Source organism: Rattus rattus, chromosome 3 (assembly GCF_011064425.1).
Source record: "Rattus rattus isolate New Zealand chromosome 3, Rrattus_CSIRO_v1, whole genome shotgun sequence".
NCBI classification, from domain to species: Eukaryota; Metazoa; Chordata; class Mammalia; order Rodentia; family Muridae; genus Rattus; species Rattus rattus.
Window position 1 is genome coordinate 55,156,522 of NC_046156.1, and position 19,461 is coordinate 55,175,982.

General features: G+C 35.9%; 1 protein-coding gene across 1 annotated transcript in view; it reads left to right on the forward strand.

The window, feature by feature from the left end:
* Sycp1 (synaptonemal complex protein 1) overlaps positions 1–19,461 on the forward strand; it is a 94,569-nt gene that overhangs the window by 53,544 nt on the left and 21,564 nt on the right. Inside the window, exons 19-23 of the mRNA XM_032896932.1 lie at positions 2,210–2,280; positions 8,040–8,121; positions 11,815–11,877; positions 12,207–12,269; positions 13,341–13,403. Of these exons, the coding sequence (XP_032752823.1) occupies positions 2,210–2,280; positions 8,040–8,121; positions 11,815–11,877; positions 12,207–12,269; positions 13,341–13,403 (342 nt within the window). The remainder of the gene's footprint in view (positions 1–2,209; positions 2,281–8,039; positions 8,122–11,814; positions 11,878–12,206; positions 12,270–13,340; positions 13,404–19,461) is intronic.

The following is a 19,461-nucleotide window of genomic DNA, read 5'->3' on the forward strand; positions in this document are numbered from 1 at the left end:
TCAGTGGCTTTGCTTTCTTACCTTCAAAATTAGAGGTACTTTAAATATATGACCACTGAGTACCCTTTCAGCTTAAAAAGTTTCATTGTAAAATTATTTCATTGATTTTTTTTATTTTTGAAGAAATATGCATACTATTCTGTGATATGATGATACTGGACAAAAAAAATAGAGATTACCAATTTATGAAGTTAATATAATTTTAAGCATTAGCAGTTGTATTTAGGGCTGGAGAGATGACTCAGTGGTTAAGAGCAGTGACTGCTCTTCCAGAGGTCTTGGGTTCAAATCCCAGTAACCACATGGTGGCTCACAATCCTCTGTAATGAGATCTGATGCCCTCTTCTGGTGGGTCTGAAAACAGCTACACTGTACTTACATATAATAAATAAATAAATCAACAAATAAATAAATAAATAAAAAAAAGAAACCCAGTTGTATTTAGTAACATTTAGTCATAGATTTCTATGGAAGATAAAATAATGAATAACCTTGTCTTCAAGAACATATGAATTAATATAAAAATAGTGTTCTAATATTTTAAGTAAAATTAGTATGTTATATATTTTGATAATGTGATAAGGTGTTCTTTGAATTCATCAGTTCACTTCTGCCTTTATGGAAGAGAAGTTGTCAGAGAATAAGATTGATTTTGGTCCTTGAAAGATGAATTATGAATCTTGTAGTTAATGATTAATGAAATACTATGAATAACATAAAAACCTCAAAAGTACCACTGGGAAACCAAACATTTTATTAACTGCTATATATTATTAGGATTGTTTTCAATACACGTCTATAAGCTAGAATTATACAAATTAAATAACTCACTGTATTAGTTAGCATTATATTTCTGTGATAAAACACTATGAAAAAAGTATTTTGGGATCAGGAGATGTAGGTTTGTAGGCTAGTGCAACTGGATAGAATGGACCTGAAACAAGAAGTAGGTCAAGAAATATACAGAACCCTGAAATTCTCATCTTGAGACCAAAATCTCATCTTGAAATCAGAAGTAGTGTGGATGGCTCCCTCCCTATTCTCATCCTGCATGCCCCAGGGCATATAGCCTCACAACTTCCCACCTCCATCCTTGGGGAAGTCACAGTAGCCTCTAAGCCAAATTACAGGTTTAAGCACCCAGAATCTCTCTTCATACAAATAAAGTGTTCCCAGCTCCTCGGCTCTAGCTTATAATGTACACTCTTCTTGAAAAACTCCTACCCACTTCCCAAGGTTTATTTGCAATTGTTACCCAGGAATAAAAAGAGCTGCTGTAGCAAACCACTGAACTGAATGTGTCAGAGAAAGGACTGAAAGAGCTGAAGGGGCTTGAGACCCCATATGAACACAATGCCAAGCAACCAGAGCTTCCAGGGACTAAGCCACTACCCAAAGACTATACATGGACTGACCCTGGACTCTAACCTCATAGGTAGAATGAATAGCCTAGTAAGAGCACCAGTGGAAGGGGAAGCCCTTGGTCCTGCTAAGACTGAACCCCCAGTGAACAGGATTGTTGGGGGGAGGGCCGTAATGGGGGGAGGATTGGGAGGGGAACACCCATATATAGAAGGGGAGGGGGAGGGGCTGGGGGATGTTGGCCTTGAAACTGGGAAAGGGAATAACATTTGAAATGTAAATAAATGCCCAGTTTAATAAAGATGGGGGGGGAAAGGGGGAAAAAAAAGAGCTGCTCTTTATGGAATCTCATCTAGAAGAGCTATTTTACTTGCCCCCTCCCCATAAGAAGAGCTCACAACTAATGGTGCTTGAATCCCCTGAGGGCCGAAATAGAGCCAGGCCCACTCGTAGAGGTTTATTTGGCTTACATATCTCAAGCATAGTCCATCATGAAGGGAAGTGCTCATTACCAGCTTGCTCCTTGGGGTTTGTACAACCGACATTTTTAGAGTCTAGGACATCTGCCCTGGGGTGATACTGCAGTCAGAGGCCTGAGCCCTCTCAGGTTAATCATCAGTGAGGAAAGTGTCTCACAGACTTGCCTACAAGTCAATCTTATGGAGGCAGTTTTTTGACCCTAACTTGTGTTACATTGACCAAAAAATAATTAGCACACTCATGTTATTGCTATTTTGTATAATGAAATATAATTTATGCTGACATATGAAGGTTTTAAATATTAATTTCACTTATATTTTTGTTGAAGAAAAATGATTAACATAAGCATTGTTGATTATTTTTGTAGAATTGCAAAAAGCAAGAAGAAAGGATGTTGAAACAAATAGAAACTTTGGAAGAAAAAGAAATGAATTTAAGGCAAGAGTAATGAGTTTGTCTCTGTCTCAAAAAGGACTTTAGAATTTTTTTATTGTTGATTATTGTATAAAGTGAAAATAAACAAAATTATTTATATTTATTACTGAAACAGTAAAATTATATGAAAATTATTTTAAAGCATCATAAACCTAATTTTTTTCTTTTCTTGGATTTTTTTATTTACATTTCAAATGTTATCCTCTTTCCTGGTTTCTCTCTGCTTCTATGAGGGTGGTCCCCGATTCACCCACCCACTTCGGCCTTCCTACCTTGACATTCCCCTACACTGGGGCATTGAGCCTTGACAGGACCAAGGGCCTCTCTTCCCTTTGGTGCCCAACAAGGCCATCCTCTGCTACATATGCAGCTGGAGCCATGGGTCTGCCTGTGTGTACTCTTTGGTGGTGGTTTAGTCCCTGGGAGTTCTGGGAGGTCTGGTGAGTTGATATTATTATTCCTATGGGGTTACAAACCCCTTCAGCTCCTTCAGCCTATCTTTAACTCCTCCATTGGGGACCTAGTGCTCAGTCCAGTGGTTGACTGGGAGGGTGAACATCCGCCTCTGTATTTATCATGTTCTGGCAGAGCTTCTCAGGAGACAGCTATGTCAGGCTCCTGTCAGCATACACTTCTTGGCATCTGCAATATTGTCGGTTTGGTGGCTGTATATGGGATAGATCCCCAGGTAGGGCAGTGTCTGGATGGCCTTCCCTTCAGTCTGTGCTCCACACTTTGTCTCTGTATTTCCTCCTTTGTGTATTTTGTTCTCCCTTCTAAGAAGGACTGAAGCATCATACTTTGTTCTTCCTTCTTGAGCTTTATGTGGTCTGTGAATTGTATCTTGGGTATTCTGAGCTTTTGGGCTAATATCCACTTATCAGTGAGTGCATACCATGTATAAGTAATAAGTAATAAGTAATAATAAGTAATTTTTTAAAGCTTAAAAATTATACTAACTGCCTCTAGAAAATTTAGAATAAAAAAATTTAAAATTACTTTTAAGAGCAACACTATTATATAATGTTAGAATATTTACACTTGATCTTAGCCAAAAGGCTGAGAAGCAATAATAATGTTAGAATATTTATCTTTACTGTTTTAAAATATTTAATTCTTACTCATAATCATATATAATCTTAAATTGCAGTTAGTATTCTCAGCAATATATTTCTTGATATTTTAATAATATATTTGTATATGTAATATTGACTTTAGTTTTGGATATTTACTATTTTGTATTTTACACTATTATTAATACTGAAGTAAACAAGGTACATGTGTATTTTCTTTACCTTAGATTTGAGAGAATAACTTTAAAATTTATTAAGATCATAGAAATAATGATTCCAGTGACTTGGTAATTAACTGGTTTCTAGTAATTTTTATTAATTGTGAATGATGAAATACAGCTAAGATCATGTGAAAGCTCTGTTTCCAAAATGTTTCAATTGTTATTTGGCATCATCACTATTTTTTTGATAATTTAAGACATAAATAACAGTTTTCATGATTTTCAGTCATTACATTTTGTATAAACTTTAGGAGTTTTTGAAATTTGCCTATAACTATTTTCTTTGTAAAATTATCTGCAAATATCTATACCATTTAATCTTTTAAGGGCTTTATCATTTGCTGTTTATTTAAACATTAACATAGTATTATTTTATTTATAGAATTTCTATAACTTTTTATAGAAATTTTATTTTTGGCAATTTTTTTATTTATAGAAGTTTAAAATTTTTCTATTTGCTTTTCTTCTTGTGAATTTATGCCATTCTTCTTATATTTATTTTTGTCTTCCTGAACTCACATCCTATTCTTTCTTACTGTTCTCTCAAAATTTGTATACTGATATTTACTTTCCCATTTCTTTTAAAATTGTACAGGCATTTGAATCAGTTACTTGCAACCATATTTATGAATTTATAACATGGTATTTTTATTTTATTTTGACATGGCGTTTAAAATATTATTTTATTTTTTTAAATTTTTATATATTTTGACCATATTCACCCCATCCCCTCCATTACTACTAGATCTACCCAGATCTCCTTATTTACTGATCTTCATGTCATCTTTGTTTTTCTTTAAACCTGTCAGTCTAATTTGTGATGCCCAGATAATCATGTGTGGCTAACCCCTGGACCGTGACACCCTAAAAGAAAATTTACTGCCTTCTCACAGCATCTATCAGTTGTCTACTCTACTTTGTGCGTACCTCTCCTGTTCATGCTGGGGTTTTGTCTGGCTTGGGGTTGCATAGGTCTTAGACATGCTATCATCATCACTATGACGTTATATATGCAACTGCCTTGTTGTGTCCATTTCTCTGTTGCCATCTACCATCTCAGACTTTTACTATCTTTCTACCTTTTCTACAATGATTGTTGAGCCTTGGCAGAGGGTGTGTGATAGAGATGTCCCATTTAGGGCTGAGGACTCTGCAGTCTCTTATTCTCCACACATTGACCAGTTATGGGGGTCTGTGTGTTAACTGCCATCTATTCAAAGAGAAGAATTTCTAATGGGATAGACAGCTGCACTTAATTATAGGTCTGAATAAATTTGTAGGAGTCAATTTAGTAATGTATTTAGCAGAATAATAATAATAGGACCCTAATCTGCATGCCTATTAACTGATACATGGATAATGAAAATATGATACATCCACATAATGGGATATTATTCAACTGTTAAGAAAAAAGGAAGTATGAAATTCATAGGTTAACGAATAGAGCTATAAATTATCATCCTGAGTGAGGCAAACCATATCCAGCACAATTAGAATATGTGGCTTCTAGCCACATATGTGGCTTCTAGCTTTGAATCTTTAGATATGTGTGTTTCATTTGGAATATGCATAGTTATCAGGAATCTAGTAAGGGGCCATGAGTTGAAGGTATTTTTGGGGTGGGGAGATAGAATGAGTGAAACAGGAGAGAAAGGGGGAACAATGTGACAAAAAGGGTTAAGTAGGATGAGGATGGGAGGGCAGGGTAGAGGAGAGGGAGTAAGAGGAAAGGTAATGAACGCTAAAGATCTTTAGTAAGTCATATGGAAACCTTCTGCTATAGGAGCTTCCTAAAATACAAACAAATACAGAGTTTAAATGGAGCTACCTTATAATGGTGGACGATGGCATACAAACTAGCAAATAAAAAGGCTATAACTAGGGGGTTGGGGATTTAGCTCAGTGGTAGAGCACTTGCCTAGCAAGTGCAAGGCCCTGGGTTCGGTCCCCAGCTCCGAAAAAAAGAAAAGAAAAAAAAAAAAGGCTATAGCTAGTGCTAGGATACTTCTTTTGGAGATGTTGGCCACTGTGACTCTATGGACCCTACATTATAGGCACCTTTGCTTTTGGTTAACCTCCAGAACTTGATGGTAAGACCCTATTACTAAGGACACCACGTACTTGAGTTATAGAACATGGAAAAATCAAGTAAATAAATAAAATCTGGAAGCTTTATCCCTATTGGCTCGATTTCATAGTGCTGGAAGGTGCTGGAAGGTGCTGTGCGTACTATAGGAAGAGAAAAGGTGTCAACACTCTTCTACAGTTGTGAACCCAATGAGCTACAGTAATGACTGGCCTGTCATTATATACTCACCTGTATAATAGTGATATTAATGTTACGGGAGTAACCTGCCACATTTTGATTGGATTTAAGGACTTGTTCACAAGATAGACTTCATATCTGGCACCATTATCAAGGCCAAGGATTTATAGGTAGATAGTTCATTGACCCTAGGGGAAGGGCCTTATGTAGACCAGGCTGCCTTGACTTGTAGTGATCCTCTTTATCTCTGCCTCCTGGTTTCTGAGGTTGTAGGCATGAACTCCATGCCTGGCTTGATATGCAGTTTTACTATTATCTTCTCAATCAATCTCTCCCCTGAAACCCCCTCTCTCTCTTTGTGCATTTTAAGTTCTTTTAAATCCACTGATAACTTGAATGCTTTTCAGATATTGTGTGTGTGTTCTTGTTTACAGTCACATAGAAATTTCTTTTTCTTATGTTTGGATAAAGAATGTATTTTGTAAACTTTTATTTAAAATCCTTAGACCTAATACTGAATTGTTATAGAGATAATATATGAGGTATTATGATTAGAAGTGAATATGGTGCTTGATCCAGTCATTTCTTAATAAATTATTTGCTGTTAACTATTTTCCAGATTTAAAAAACATCTTTTGCCATCCCATGATTGATTTTGACCTGTTTTCTCAGCTTTCTTCTTCAGAAGCAGCTGTTATTTACAGTTTAGATATCTAAGCTGTTTTTTCCCTGTGGTTTAAAAAAGTTTAAATTCATTCACTTAGTTTTTGAGACCAGGTCTCTAATGGTCCAGGATAGCCTTGATCTTCCTGCCTCAGACTTACGAGTGCTGTAATTGAGGTGTGTGTTACCACTTCAACAACGAGAGCCTATAGATGTGCACATGTGTGAATACTATGTGAGTGTGTGGAAGCCAGAGAACCTTAGATGTCATTGTTCAGGTACTGGATGTACCCTTTCTAGACATTGATATTTCATTATACCACTTGTCTGGATTTGAAATACGACTAGTTTGGAATTAACCAAGTACGTTAGGATGGCCAACAAGTAATCATCAGGGTTCTACCTGTTTTTCCTTACCAGCACTGGGATTACAATTATGCTCCAACGATCTTTGCTTTTAATGTAGTTTATGGGGATAAAATTCAGGTCAATATTCTTGCAAGGGAAGCACCTTATTCACTGAACTATTTCCTTAGCTCAAGATAGTTTTTAAAACAATATTTGCATTATTTGATTAATATATTCTGAATATCTACATTTAATATGGACTTATGGACCTTTAAAATGAATTATCTATAAACAGTGAACATACTGATTATAAATTTGTATTCAAAGAATAAAGCTAGTGAGATATCTCAGTGATAAAGGTGCTCACTGCTAAGTATCCAATCCCTGCAGTCCACATGGTGGAAGGAAAAACTAACTTTTAGAAGTTGTCCTCTGACCTCCATATATATGCTATTGAAAGTATACATTCTCTTTCTCTGCCTCTCTCAATAAATAAGCAAATAAATAAATACAAGTTTTTAGGAAAACTTATTTCCTGAATTCAGTTTCTGAAAGAGCAAATCATTGATTATATTACCAGTGTAATAATGATACAAAACAAATAGAAAAATATTTTCCAGTGTCCATTGAGAAGATCACTAATATTTTCATCTGTAATATACAATAATTTAATGAAAATATTAAAAATTAATATATGAATATAATACAAAATTCCAGAGGAGAAAGGAGCACATGAATAAATGAATGAAGAACAGTACCTTTCATTTGCCTTTTGCCTGTCTGGTTTCCCTTACCCAAAGCATCACTGCTCTTATGTTTCTGGGGCTTCTCTGAACATGTATAATGATATATGTATATATAAATATCATTAAAATAAATTGTACTTATATTTTAAATTTATTTGTGTAAAATTTTATATGTGTATTAGAATGACTAAGAAAAGAAAATGAAATGTTTGTATAGTTTTTTAAAAGGAAACTGATGACAAGAATGCATATAATTTAAAGATAAATGTATATAGTAACTTAAATTTGGGAATAGAAATGTGCCCAATAGTCATGCACAATGAGTTACCAATCAAAATGAGAACTCAAACCTAAAAAGTGATAAACAATAATTAAAAAAAGCCTCAGGAAATAAAATGAAAATATTGTTTGGATTATAATGCTATTCTCTTGCTTTTCCTTTTAGGGATGAACTGGAATCAGTAAGAAAAGAGTTCATACAGCAAGGAGATGAAGTTAAATGTAAATTGGACAAGAGTGAAGAAAATGTATGATATATTTAACAATAGATTGGCTTCAAAAATTTAAATTATAAAAACAATATAGACAATAAAGTGACATTACTATTTATTGTATAAATAACTAGTGATCTAGGTACTAAGCCATTAACATTTAAAATATGAGTTAAAAGAGGCTAGAGAGATGACTTCGCCATTAAAAGCACTTGCTGCTCTTGTCAAGGACCCCCAGGTTCAGTTTTCAGCACCCACGTGATTTATAACTGTCTGAAACTAGTTCTGTGAGATATATAATACTATCTTGTGGATTCTGTAGACACTGAACACATGTGGTACATATACGTACAAGTAAAACACTTAAATCCTTAAATGATAGGGGCTGTTGGGTTTTTTTGCTTATGATACATATTTTTAAGAAGTTGTCATAATCCTAAACATTTGAAAGCTGTTGTCTTAGCTAGGGTTTTACTGCTGTGAACAGACACCATGACCAAGTCAAGTCTTATAAAGAACAACATTTAATTGGGGATAGCTTATAGGTTCAGAGGTTCGGTCCATTATCATCAAGGTGAGAGCACGGCAGCATCTAGGCAGGCATGGTGCAGGCAGAGCTGTGAGTTCTACATCTTTATCTGAAGGCTGCTAGTGGAAGACTGACTTCCAGGCATAATTCTTAAGCCCACACCCACAGTGCCACACCTACTCCAACAGGGCCACACCTTCTAATAGTGCCACTCTCTGGGCCAAGCATATACAAACCATCACTGATGTTCATTTAAGATTTTTTTTCTGTTTTATATATACGGGTTTTCTGCGTGAGTAAATGTCTGTGCACCTTGTGCATGCTTGGTGCCCACAGAAGCCAGAGATCCCCTGGGACTAAAGTTGTAGATAGTTACAATTGAGATACCAGTAGGTGCTGGGAAATGAACCCAGATTCCCTGGAAAAGCAGCTAGGACTTAGCTACTAAGCCATATCTCTAGCCTCAAATGTTCAGTACTTAATCTTGATTTATATTTCTAGGCTACACAGCATTAAAGGTTTATGCTGTGTAGTAAAAATATCAGGGGTTTCTTCTTACCTTTGACCATTTATGTTCCCAGATGAAAGACATACACAGCTTTATATTTTACAATATGCCTTAGGCAGCACAATAGCTGGGCAACTGCCTGCCTACCCTCCATGCTGTTAGAATCTACATTCCTATGATATCTCCGAGTCACTACTTACTATTCCGTGTTCCGGATTGGCTGCTCTTAGCCCGTATGACCATGCTTTTTATGGCTCAGCTCTCCCATTGTGGTTCTTCTTCTCCCTCCTGCATATTATTCCTCTTCCATGGCAGCTCCTTTCTCTTTTTTTCTCTCCTTCCTCCTCCTGGTCTTAAGACTGGGGAAAACCTAAACTCTACCTATATCTCTTCTCCCCAGCTATTGGCTGCTGGCATCTTTATTTACCAATCAAGAATTAACTGGGATTGGGTGTCTCAGTGTCTCATATGAGGAAGGACACTTGTCGTTGGGGCAGTTTTGGGAGACCCAAATTAACATTCGAGTACAAGCAGCATTAGGCCAACCCACTACAATGCTGTAATAATAGTTAATATATTAAAATGTGTATATTGTACCTTGAATATGGTTTCAGTAAGATGAGATAAAATATCACAAAACTATGAGAATATAAAGTATGTCACATGATTATACACTATAGTATCTTTCCTAAGTTTGGATATACTTTTTAGAGGGAAGAACATCGGTTGACTTGAGCTAACGAAATTTGTAGAAGGTAGAGTTTAATATGTAGAAGAGTATTTCAGAATTTAAAAAGCCATAAATTATTTGTGAAATAATTGAAAGTATGAAAATCTATCAAGATTTGAACAGTTAAAATGTATTATGGCTGGAATTTTGAAATTTTGAATTTGTGTTGAATCTGTAGATTGCTTTTGATAGGATGGTCATTTTTACTATGTTAATTTTACCAACCTATGAACATGGAAGACATATCCATTATCTGAGGTATTCGATTTCTTTCTTGAGAGACTTCAAGTTCTTTTAATTTAGTATCTTTAATCTTTTTTTTACAGTCCTATCATTATTCCCCTCCCAATCTGCCCCCAACAGTTCCTTATACCATTCTTCCTCCCTTGTCTCCAAGAGAATGTCCCCCCAACACACACCACACCTCTCCAGACCTTTCCATTCCCTGGGACCTCAAGTCTCTCAAGGGTTAAATGGGTTTTCCCCTCATTGAAGCCAGATGACTTCAACCCATTGGTTGGGTACAAGTATCTGCTTCTGTCTCAGTCAGCTGATTGTTGGGTCTCTTGGAGGACAGCCATGCTAGGCTCCTATCTGTAAGTACATTATAGCATTTAGTAATAGTGCCAGGCCTTGGAGCCTTCCCTTGAGATGTGTCCCAGTTTGCACCAGTCACTGGACCTCCTTTCAGATTCCTAGCACCCACATAAAAGGTGAGCACAAGGACACAAAGTCTGAAATCCTAGCTCTGGGAAGGTAGAGACAGGTGTATTGTATCTCTGGAGTTCATTTGTTAGCCAGTTTAAACCAATTGATAAGCCTCAAGCTCAGTGAGAGATCATATTTCAGCACACAAGTATATATAACACACATACACACATGAGAGGCAGTGGGGAGGGGACAATAAAGAATTTAAAGTATAATTTGTAATAACTTTTATTAGTATAGAAAATGCTAATTAAAGTATAATTAGTATAGAAAATTAGTGATAAGGGGACTTGAGAGATGGCTCAAGCATTTAAGAGCAAGTAATGCTCTTTACAGAATACCTTAGGTTCTCCCATACTCCTATTGTTTGGAAACACACAGCTGCCTATAATTCTAGCTTCAGGGATTTGACATCTGAACTCCATGGGTACCTGCATTTATGTTCACAGGCTTACACAGATACACACACATATATGTAATTCAAAGTAATAAGAAAAATTCTTTTAAAAAGAAAATATTGATAATCAGGTATGAAGTTAAATATATGATATACTTATATGTAAATATAAGTATATTAGCTTATTTCTGTTTTCTGCAGTTGGATTTCACTTTACTAATTAAAAGTTTCCAGATGAATGAAATTATAAATACTTTTAGATAGTTTCCTTGGTGATTAGTTGAATAACACTCCTTTTTTCCCAGTCTACTACCTGAGTTTAGATGGTTGTTTTGCACATACTTTACTATCTGAGCTCCACTTTCTTCATGTCTTCAAATAGAATAATATCTATCCTTTATATTTTACTGAATTTCAAGTTTTATATAAATGCTCTTATTAGATGTATTTAAGACAGAGATTTGTGTACAATATAATTTATGCTGGGTGGCATAAAAAGCCCTTAATCCTAGCACTCAGAAGGCAGAAGCAGGCAGATCTCCATGAGTTTGAGGCCAGCCTGGTCTATGGAATATGTTCTAGGACAGCGAGAGATACATAGAGAAACACTGTCTCAACAAAACAAAACAAAGTAATATGTATTATATGTATATATAGTTTATGCATATATATTGTGAAATATTAAAGTAATTGATACATCACATAGAGGTATATTCTTGTTTAAAAGGACAAGGAAACAAACTACATGAGCTGATAAATACTTTTGTAAATATGTAAAACTGTAATTTCATTCTAAAATACATAAGAAAATTAATTCTAATTAGTATTTTAAATATGGTTTCAAATAATTTTTTTAGGCTCGAAGCATTGAATATGAAGTTTTAAAGAAAGAAAAGCAGATGAAGATATTAGAAAATAAGGTATTTATCAAATTATTTAAAATTTTTGGGAATAAGAATTTTATGAAAATATATGACAGGATTTTGAGGAATTAGTCTATTTTTTAGAAGGCTTTGAGGAATAAAATTTTTTAATATCTTTTATTATTTATATTTTATATTTATTAAATAGACTTAAGAAATGCCCTGTTTATATACTCATATTTATAAAAATCTGTAGTTTTACATTGGCAGAATGATTTGAAATCACAAGTGAGCCTTATATTACTTCATACAATATTTTATTAGTTTCAGATTGTTTTGATTAGAATATTGAATAAAATTGTATAATTTTCAAAATAATTTTACAGTGTAATAATTTAAAGAAACAAATCGAAAATAAAAGCAAGAATATTGAAGAGCTTCACCAGGAGGTAGGTTTTCTTAATATGTTCTCAAAATCATTCCAGTATTTTCATGATAGTAAGAGAGCAATGCATTCATTTGCAGTGATTTAAGTGTCGGTCATTGGCAGTGTAAGACTTTTCTATTTTTTAAATTTTTTAAAATTTATTTTTCCCTTCCCTAGGGTTCCACATCCTATACCTCTTCCTTCTCCCCCACCCCCCACGGTCTCCACAAGGATGTTCACCCCACCTACCCCACCAGATCTTTAAATTTCCTGGGGCCTCCAGTCTCTTTAGGATTAGGTGCATCTTCTCTGACTGAACCCAGGCCCAGGAGTCCTCTGCTGTATATGTGTTGGAGGCCTTATCTCAGCTGGTGTCTGCTGCCTGGTTGGTGATCCAGTGTCTAAGAGATCTCAGGGGTCCAGGTTAATTGAGCCTGCTGGTCCTCTTACAGGGTTGCCCTCCTCTTTAGCTTCCTCCAGCCTTTCCCTAATTTAGCCAGAGGGGCCAGCAGCTTCTGTTTGTTGGTTGGATGTACATATCTGCATCTGACTCTTTTAGGTGCTTGTTGAGTGTTTTGGAGAACAGTCATGATAGGTCCCTTTTTGTAAATGCCCCATAGCTTCAGTAGTGGCGTCAGATCTTGGGGCCTCCTCTTGAGCTGGATCCCACTTTGGGCCTGCTGCTGGACCTTCTTTTCCTCAGGCTCTTCTCCATGTCCATCCCTGCAGTTCTTTCAGACAGGAAGAATTATGGGTCAGAGCTTTGACTGTGGGATAGCAACCCCATCTCTCACTTGATGCCCTGTCTTTCTGCTGGAGGTGGATTCAATAAGTTCCTTCTCCCTTCTCCTTTCTTCTAGGGTTCCCTTTTTGAGTCCTGATAGTCTCTCACTTCCCAGGTCTCTGGTATATTCTAGAGGGTCTTCCCAAACTCCTTCTTCCTGAGGTTGCCTGTTTCCATTTGTATGCTGGCCCTCAGGGCTTCAGTCTTTTTCCCCCATCTAATACCAGATCATGTTTCCCTCTTCCCCCACCCCAGTATTGTAAATCTTAATCAGCTTTTTGATTATTAACTATAATTAACTTTCCATAGAATAAAGCCTTGAAAAAAAAAAGTTCAGCAGAAAACAAACAACTGAATGCATATGAGATAAAGGTATTTGACATTTTTATTTTTGTTTTTTTTAAATGCTAGTAGATACATGAGACTTTGGAAATATTATACTACTTATTTATAATTTAATGGTTACATTTTAATACTATTATATTTTTGTATTGGAGAGATTAAGTCTTATAGATGTGACAGAATGTTTAGTCTGATTTAGCTGGGTCAGAACCATGTGAACAACTTAAAATACATGCTCTATGTGTGTGTGTGTGTATATATGTGTGTGTGTGTTTTATTTTTTAACCCATATGTTGTAAAGCAACTAAGCCTGGAATATGTATATTTTTTATTTAAAAGCTTTTTCATATAATATATTTTGATCATGTTTATCTCCTACCCCATTTCTTCTAGCTATACCCACTTCTCTATTCACCCAAATTTGTTCTTTTTTTTCTTCTATTTAAAAAAACAGAAAAAGAAGCACACACAAACCCTGTAAAAACTGAAATAAAAACACCCAAAGCAAAATGCAATAAAAGCCTTATAAAAATATAATTTTGTTTTGTATTGGTCATCTACTTATTGGCATGGTGCTTGCTCTGGAGTGTGTTAATATCCCTAGTGAGACTCCATTGGAGAAAGTTTTGATTGTTTTTCTTTGTCAAGTGGTATCAATTGCAAATAACTTCTTGGTTGAGGATGGAAACCTATGTCCACTTCTCCCTGTCTAAGCTGGGGCCCTGTCTGGCTTGAACCTGTGTAGGCCTTGTGTGTGCTTCCACATTGAGTTCATATGTTCATCATATGACTGGGAGATACTGTTTCCTTAGAATTATCCGTCACTTCTGACTTTTACAGTTTTTCTACCTCTCTTTCCTCATAGATCCCTGAGCCTTGTGGGGAAGGGCTTTGAGGAAGACATTTAAAACCAAATGCTCCAAAGTCTGTCACTCTGCATATTCACAGTTGTTATTTTTCATCCATTGTAAGAAGAAGCTTCTCTGATGAGGGCTGAGTGAGGCATTGATTGATGGGTATAGCAGAATGCCACTAGGAGTCATTTATTGTTTTTTTTTTTCTTTAGCAGAATTAGCAGAATAGTATTAGGTTTTTCTCCTAGACTTGGGTTTCAGGTTCTTGACTATTTTAGCAGAGTCAGGTATGGATTTTAGCTTCTGGAGTGGGCCTAAATCCAATCAGGAATTTGTTGGTTACTTCCATAACATTTGTGCCACTGCTGACACCAGTATATCTTACAGGTGGGTTGCTATAAAATATGTTATCTTACTGCACAAAAGTTAGAGACCCGTCAACTTTTTAGAAAATAAAGCCCTACAGTGTAAGTCTGTGATGTTAAGAGCCAAAGTTTGTAATCTTTTTCTTTAGGCAATGATTGATACTTTGTAAGTATTCGGTAAGTATTTTTGAATCTTAATGGGGAAGCAGTAGTAGTCAACATATTAAAAATGAATATGTTGTTGAAAATAAAGTATTTTATAGTATCTTGAAGTGGTACTTGAAACAAATGTAAAGATTGTAATAAAAAGGCAAATAAGAATTGTAAACTCCTGAAAATTATATAGAAAAATAGTCAATAGATACATTTTATAATTATGTACTGAATTCATTCTAGAGACAGAAATTACCAAAAATATTCATAGCAGTATTATTTATAGTAACACCAAATTGAAGACTGTATGGATATCCATTAGTAGTTTGAAATTCATTTTAGAAATTACCCTAAAATAAATCTAGAAGTTTGACTTTGAGCTGAAAAGTGGAATATATTATGAAACAAAAATTCATATGGTCTTGATCATACATTTTTAAAAATGAACAAAGTATTAGTAAAATTAAAGCTGTATAGGTAGAAATATCAAGGATCACAAAATTTTTTGAAAAGAGAATAGTGCTTCATAGGCCTGTAGACCAGCACCAGGTGTCTTAAAATTCACAATATCTCTCTGCAGAAGAGAGGAGAAAAAAAGGACAAAAGGAAATTATTTGTGAGGGACTTACTCAATTTTCCTTATTTTATTTTTAAATAAATTTACACTCTGACAATTCTGTAATGTTTATAGTAAATTCTGATTTTATTCATTCTTCTTGTCTTATGCCCTTCTCATTCTACCATTTAGCCGTGCTTCCACCTAGTACCAATCTCCTTTCAGTTTTGTTTGGTTTTTGCTTTGTGACTCAGTGGATTTAACCAGGGTGTATGTGTATGAGTAGGAAGGTGTCCACTGGGGCATGAGTAACTTGTCAGTGCCTACATTATAAAGTTTTTGAAGTTTTGATTAAGAAAAACCTGAAAAACATAAATTTGGGTATTAGCAAGCTTCAAACAAAGTAAATAGAATGAAAACTATATCAAGTTTTATTAGTCAAAGTGCTAAACCAAGGATAAACAGGAACTTAAAATCACACTGGAAAATGTCGGACTGTAGAACTGTGACACAAATGATAACAGATCTTATATAGGACCCGTGGACAGTATAGAACAAAGGAGTGGAATATATAAAATGCTGAAGTAGGGGAGTTGTGGCCTGACTTTGTGTAGTTAAGCATGAAGTCCCTTCTGACACAGTCGTTTGGAGGCTAGTTGCATATAGGACAGTACATTCATTTGCACTTACCCTTCTGAGGTCATGATTCTGGTATTTTCATTTCGACCGAACCAACTTTTTCTTCAGATTTCAGTGTTGTGGATTAACTTCACGTGAGATGGAAGATTTCTGAGGTATAGCAGAAGAGTCATTTCTGAGCTTCTTAGCCAATTCACTACTTGGTAATAGTGAGGTTTTTGGAAATGTCACTCTTTAAATAAATTTTGACTTGCCCATTGCTGTCTCTACACTTGCCAAGAACAGACCCCGCATTGACAACAGGTGTCCTGATTTCCAGGCATCGTACTTAATTGAAGGGAGGCTTTCAGTTCCTTCTGCACCATCTTCCAGTTGCCAGAGTGACAACACTGAACCAAGAGAGTACAACTCGGTTTTCAGGGTGATGATTCTGCTACAAGGAAAAAAAAAACTACATAGAAAGTTCACATTTGTCATGTGCTTTCATGAAACCAAGAGCAGAAGAGAAGCAAGCTAACACTGCCTCTGTTAAGGGTCAGAGTCTTCTGGATAGTTTCCCCTCTGCAACAGGTACCAGATTCAGCTCTTGAGTTTTACTTAAAATCATGAACAAATAATCAAGACCACAAGATTGCCATCCCTGATGCTAAGAAGTATCTCGAAGCCAAGAATTCAAACAGTGATTTCAGGCACACAAGCTTAAAGACAATGAGAAACTTTGAACACTGTCAAATTTGGACAATTCCTTGGATGATGATATTAATGATGAAGAATTTTATGATAATCATTTAGAAGCATATTTTGAACAACTAGCCATTCCAGGCATGATATATGAAGCAGGAGGCCAGGAGTCACCAGAAATTGTTTTTAAGTTCTCTGTAAATGAAAATAATATCTTAAACTGTGAGTTTCAATCAGAAAATAACAGCTTTCTGATTTTCCAAGATGCATGTACTTCAGGAAATTCTCATACTACTCACACAGAGTCTGAGGAAGGCCATGGTTGTCTGCCAGGCACTAGTGGCTGTGTAGGTATTGTAGATAATACAGAGCAGGTAGAGAATGTGTTATCACTTTACTCTCATACCTGGAGGGCTGAGAAGGAAGGGGGACCCAATTTGAAGGATATTGTTCCAAATCAAAGCAGAGAATGTGGAGGAGAGGCTATTCTGGTGAAGAGGCTGCATGTGTGGATGAGGCTCTCAGATCTACTTATCGTCACTGCACAAATGAAACAAAAGGTGGTTTTGAGCCAACTGACTACATAAAACAGGATTCAGAATCTCCTCAACAAAACAAGTATTTGGCTTCAGATTTAGAAATGTGGATAGATGCTTAAATACAGAGAGAGATTCCTACAATGTTTATTTAAAGAGATGGGAACATTACATCTTTGGAGACTGATGGCGACAATGGAATTAATTCTCCTGATACTCTTTGGTCACCAACTTGTGAAAGGAGAACATGTGAATTTTATGAGTCTGGTGCAAAGACTAATGATAAAATAGATCTTTCACAGAATGTAGTCTACCAAAATGAGGACGGCAGATGGGTCATCGACCTTGCCTACTACACATCTTTTATTGATCAACAAGATGTACGGATGTCTCCAAATAATGAAATGAATGATCTGGTTCTGAAGCATTGGATTTAATTGCAAAAGATGAGGAAGAATTCAATAAAGAACATCCATTTATATAGGTTGAAAAAATAGATGTTCAGAACACTTTGGTGGTATTCAGTGATGCATCCTGGGTAGCAATAGTTAATTACCATTTATTGAGAAAATCATTTGGCACATCAGAGTTAGATAAAGAGATGACAATTTCCTATGCCTGTCATTAGGAGAGTTCTTTGCAGAAAGATCTGAAGCTCTTGGTTGCCTTGGTGGTGGTAAGGTGTGTAAAGACCATCATTTGGTTATTTTATTAGATCACCAGAGGAGAGAGAACCTGTTGCGTTAACAAAATCTGATTTGTCAAGAAGTAATTTGGAAAACACAAACCTAATTCCACCTCTAACAATGAAAATAACAGGAAGAGACAATCACTATTCCTTAATATCTCTCAACATCAATGGACTCATCTCCCCAATAAAAAGACATAGAATAACAGACTCATACACAAAGAGGACCCAGTATTTTGCTGCATGCAGGAAACACACCTCAGAGACAAAGACAGACACTACCCAATCACAGAAAAAAACACTTGGTATGCACTCACTGATAAGTGGATGTTAGCCCAAGAGTTTGAATTACCCAAGATGCAATCCACAGACCACAGGATGCTCAAGAAGAAGGATGACTAAAATGCAGATGCTCCCACTCCTTCTTAAAAGGCGGAAAATATCCATAGGAGGGGATATGGAAGCAAAGTTTAGAGTGGAGACTGAATGAACGGACATTCAGAGCTTGCTTCACATGTGGCCCAATAAATATACAGCCACCCAAAACTAGATAAGATTGATGAAGCTAAAAAGTGCATACTGAAAGGGACCGGATATAGATCTCTCTTGAGAGACACAGCCAGAGCATGTCAAATACAGAGGTCAATGTTAGCAGCAAATCACTGAGCTGAGAACAGGACCCCCTTTGGGGGAATTAGAGGAGGGATTGAAAGAGTTAAAGAATCTTGCAACCCCATAAGAGCAACAATGCCAACCAACCAGAGCTTCCAGGGACTAAACCACTACCCAAAGACTATACATGGACTGACCCAGGGCTCCAACTGCATATGTAGCAGAGAATAGCCTTGTTTGGGCACCAGTGGAAGGGGAAGTCCATGGTCCAGCCAAGGTTGGACTCCCAGTGCGGGGGAATATTGGAGGAGGGGCGGTAAGTGGGTGGATGGGGGGAACATCCGTATGGGGAAGGGAGAGGGAATGGAGGTTTGGACAGGAAACTGGGAAAGGGAATAACATTTGAAATGCAAATATAGAAATATATCTAACAAAAAATGCTGAAGTAAAGCTGTTACTATGGCCCTTTTTTATATAGAAAAATTAGCATTAAAATCTATGCAACAAGAAGTGTTGAAAGAAATCTTGAGGCTGAAAAAATAACATTAAACTGAAATTTAGATTATTGAGAAGAATGAAAAACACTAGAAATGGTAAATATTAAATATACAAAGATATGACAAATTTTATATTTTAGCTCCTTCCCTTAATTTTTAAAGGGATATACATATTGTTGCTTAAGATTTTTCATAATTAGGCATTGTGGAGTTTCTGAGTGGTATGTAAGTTTATATAGCACCTGGGCTCAGAGAACATTGTGGAAAAGGGGACAGAAAGACTGTAAGAACTAGAGGATCAGGGAGTTTGCTGTGAGATTACATCTCCTAGTAATATCAAAAGCTACATACATAAAGTTTCATTATCATGATTACCCAGATGTGAGGTGAACAAAGATGATACAAATGGACATGCCAAATTGGATAGGGAAAAATCCATGAATCCTCAACTCCTACACAAAGAATTCTAGGCAAAAAGAAAAGCTTGGAGTGGAAGAGATAGTTTTT